We start from the raw sequence: 2852 nt of genomic DNA on the forward strand, positions 1-2852 counted from the left end.
AAATAAAGATTATTATTATTACTATTAATAGTAAAACATACATTGGACTACGAGCTACGACAGCAGTGTGACACTTTAACACGAGTTAACATCGAGGTCAAACTCTTCCTACAGATGTTTCTTCCTGGTCTCCTTCACTCTTGTTCTATATCCTTTAGTTAACACACACACACACACANNAACAATAATATCAGTGATTTTAGTTTATCTCTCTGAGCTGCAACAATTAGTTGGTTAATCAATTAGTCAACTAACATAAAAAAAATGTATTCAATTAATTGTTAAAAATATTTTTTTTACATCCCCTGATTCCAGTTTATCCAATCTGACGATTTCATATTTGCGGCTTTTTCACTGTTTTCTGACATTGTATAGACACAGCAATTAACCAACAATCAAGAACATTATTAGCTGATGACTGCGGAAAATGATAATTAGCTGCAGCCCTTAAGCAGTGTAAACTAGAAACAAAGTTCCCGAGCATGCTCAGTGATGTCTGACTGATACTGTCACTATCTATAGACTGATAATTCACTTGGCTAATTGTTTCAGAATAATTTCTGAAATTCCTGGCTGTGATTATTACAATGTCACCAAGTGCAACAATACTGTGTGTGATCTATTTTTAATATTTTTAGAGGTGGCAACATTGGAAGTGTCTGCAGGAGAATGAATTATATTATATATATTACATGCACTGGATACACAGACAACATTTGTTAGCAGGAGAAATTCATTGTTGATCATCAAAAGAGCAGCGTTATCCGTTAATATGCACAGTAGAAAGAAAATAATATCAGATTAATAAAAGTGTCTTGAAAAGATTTTGTTATGACAATCTTAATTAAAATAACTTTGTGATAGCACATTTGAAGCACTGTAAGCGCAATAGCTGTCAGCAGGGGTTGCTATATAATTACCAAGTGCAAAACAAACCTGAAAAGTTGCCGCCTTCGTGGTGAACCCTCCGTGCTGAGAAAATAACTGTGAAGAGAAAACATACATACATATCACATACATGCTTAGCCAACCACACTCTCTTTTGTGTACAATATTCAGTTCAGTGTCTCAAATGTGACTCACCAGTGGACAGACCAGATGCTGATCAATTAAGAGAATACAGCATATGCATTATGTTGGGGTTTTTAAAGTATGTCTAGAATTGGTCAGACTTACAGGTTGTCAGTGTTCTCATCATAGGAAATGATCCTGGTCACCTCCCAGTTTCCTGATGTCAGATGTCGGACTTCATTTTGATCTGCTCTGAACTGAGACAAACAAAAGAAGAAGAGTATAGGTTATTTGTTTGAACTTGGTAAGCTCGCAGGAGGATCTCACTACATGACAAGAGAACAGTCTTAAACACAAGACCGGTCGTCTAACACTGCTTGCAGCACTGCCGAGAGTGAGGAGCATTGGGGAAGCTACTTTAGATGCTCTCCCCTCGCTGCTCTAACTCTCTCTCTTTATACCTGCCTCCACTTTTGTATTTTAACCAGATTCAGGTTCCTCCCCCGAGGTTGTTTGATGATAAAACAATGCATTTTTATCAGGCTGGTAGCACACCAACGCATACCAAGGCATTAGCTTAAGTAACAGTTTAAGTAAATACATACATCTTGTGTGACATAAGCAATGTGAATTGGCCCAGGTTATTTCAGAGGTTGTTGTGGCCAATGGGGACACTGTCGGACCAAATCAACTGGAGATTTGGAGAAACATACGCAGAACAAAGGAAATCCTTTTAAGGCATTGTTAATTTAAGCGAGGCACTTCTCCTGGTTAATAAAGTTATATACAGTGGAGCTACTTTAAATCTTGAAAATCTTGGCCTTGAGGACCCCAGTTCCCACCACGTCTTTTGACTTCTTTTCACTTTGAGGTGACGTTACCTTACCTTAACTGAGTAGTTAACCAAACCTAAACATATAACCACGGGTGGCAGATCAGAAATCAATTATTTCTGCTAGTCATATGGGTCGTTTTAGATGACATTCACAAACACAATATTATCATTTAAATATTAAAACTTGTTTGTATATTAGTATTTCCTTGATACAGCTTCTTTTAACTGTAGAAAAATGTACCAGGTCTGACAAATTCATTATAAGCTATACATGCTCACCCAGTGATGTATTAATCCAAAAACTAATACTTTCGCTTTTATCAGGGGGAAACTGCTCCCTTAATTGGAATAAAATCAGAGGAACCTCTGTGGTACAAAAACGGCAGAAAAACAATCAATGGCTCATAAAACCTGCATTTAAATAACTCAACTAAAATCCAACATGAAACTTGTGTATTTCTTTTGATACAGATGGAGAAGTTTTAGTATCTGTGTTAATGAGAACATGCTCCTTTTATTGGATTTTGTGCCTATACTGCTGAGGAGGAAAGTATCATAAATCAGTTGCAAGAACTTTCTTGATTATGGCAAGACTTCAATTAACGGTTCGACAACAGCATGACAAATAAGGGCTGCTGTGAGTAATTTCCTCCATTTTCGGTTAAACTATATGAGAGCATACACTTGGCTGCACATTAAACAGCTCTATTAAAGTTGTGGCGGCACTCAGCACCAATCCTGTTAGAATAAAGGAATTTTCTAGATCCCTTGGGTATGAAAACTGTGGCTATACGCTGTATAAACTTAGAAACCTTTACCTGTGTAGTGAACATGGCGATGTGGTGAAACTCTCCACGCCCTCCTTGTTTCACTGGGACAGTCAGGAAGAATCTGCTGCCATCTTTGGAGAAAACGGGTTCTTGGTTCTGCAGAAAGCAAGGATGCATCAACTCTACAGCACTTATCACCCAATAAATCAATCAATCCACACCAGTCTGGGTCTAAA

General features: G+C 37.5%; 1 protein-coding gene across 1 annotated transcript in view; it reads right to left on the reverse strand.

Annotated features, from left to right (window-relative positions):
• LOC118339039 (inactive dipeptidyl peptidase 10-like) overlaps nucleotides 1–2852 on the reverse strand; it is an 88865-nt gene that overhangs the window by 18747 nt on the left and 67266 nt on the right. The window contains exons 12-14 of the mRNA XM_035676562.1: nucleotides 2665–2772; nucleotides 1177–1268; nucleotides 937–984 (exon numbers count right to left, since the gene is read on the reverse strand). Of these exons, the coding sequence (XP_035532455.1) occupies nucleotides 937–984; nucleotides 1177–1268; nucleotides 2665–2772 (248 nt within the window). The remainder of the gene's footprint in view (nucleotides 1–936; nucleotides 985–1176; nucleotides 1269–2664; nucleotides 2773–2852) is intronic.

Source organism: Morone saxatilis, unplaced genomic scaffold (genome assembly GCF_004916995.1).
Source record: "Morone saxatilis isolate NCDOM2014 unplaced genomic scaffold, NCSU_SB_2.0 Contig5, whole genome shotgun sequence".
Classification (NCBI taxonomy): domain Eukaryota; kingdom Metazoa; phylum Chordata; class Actinopteri; family Moronidae; genus Morone; species Morone saxatilis.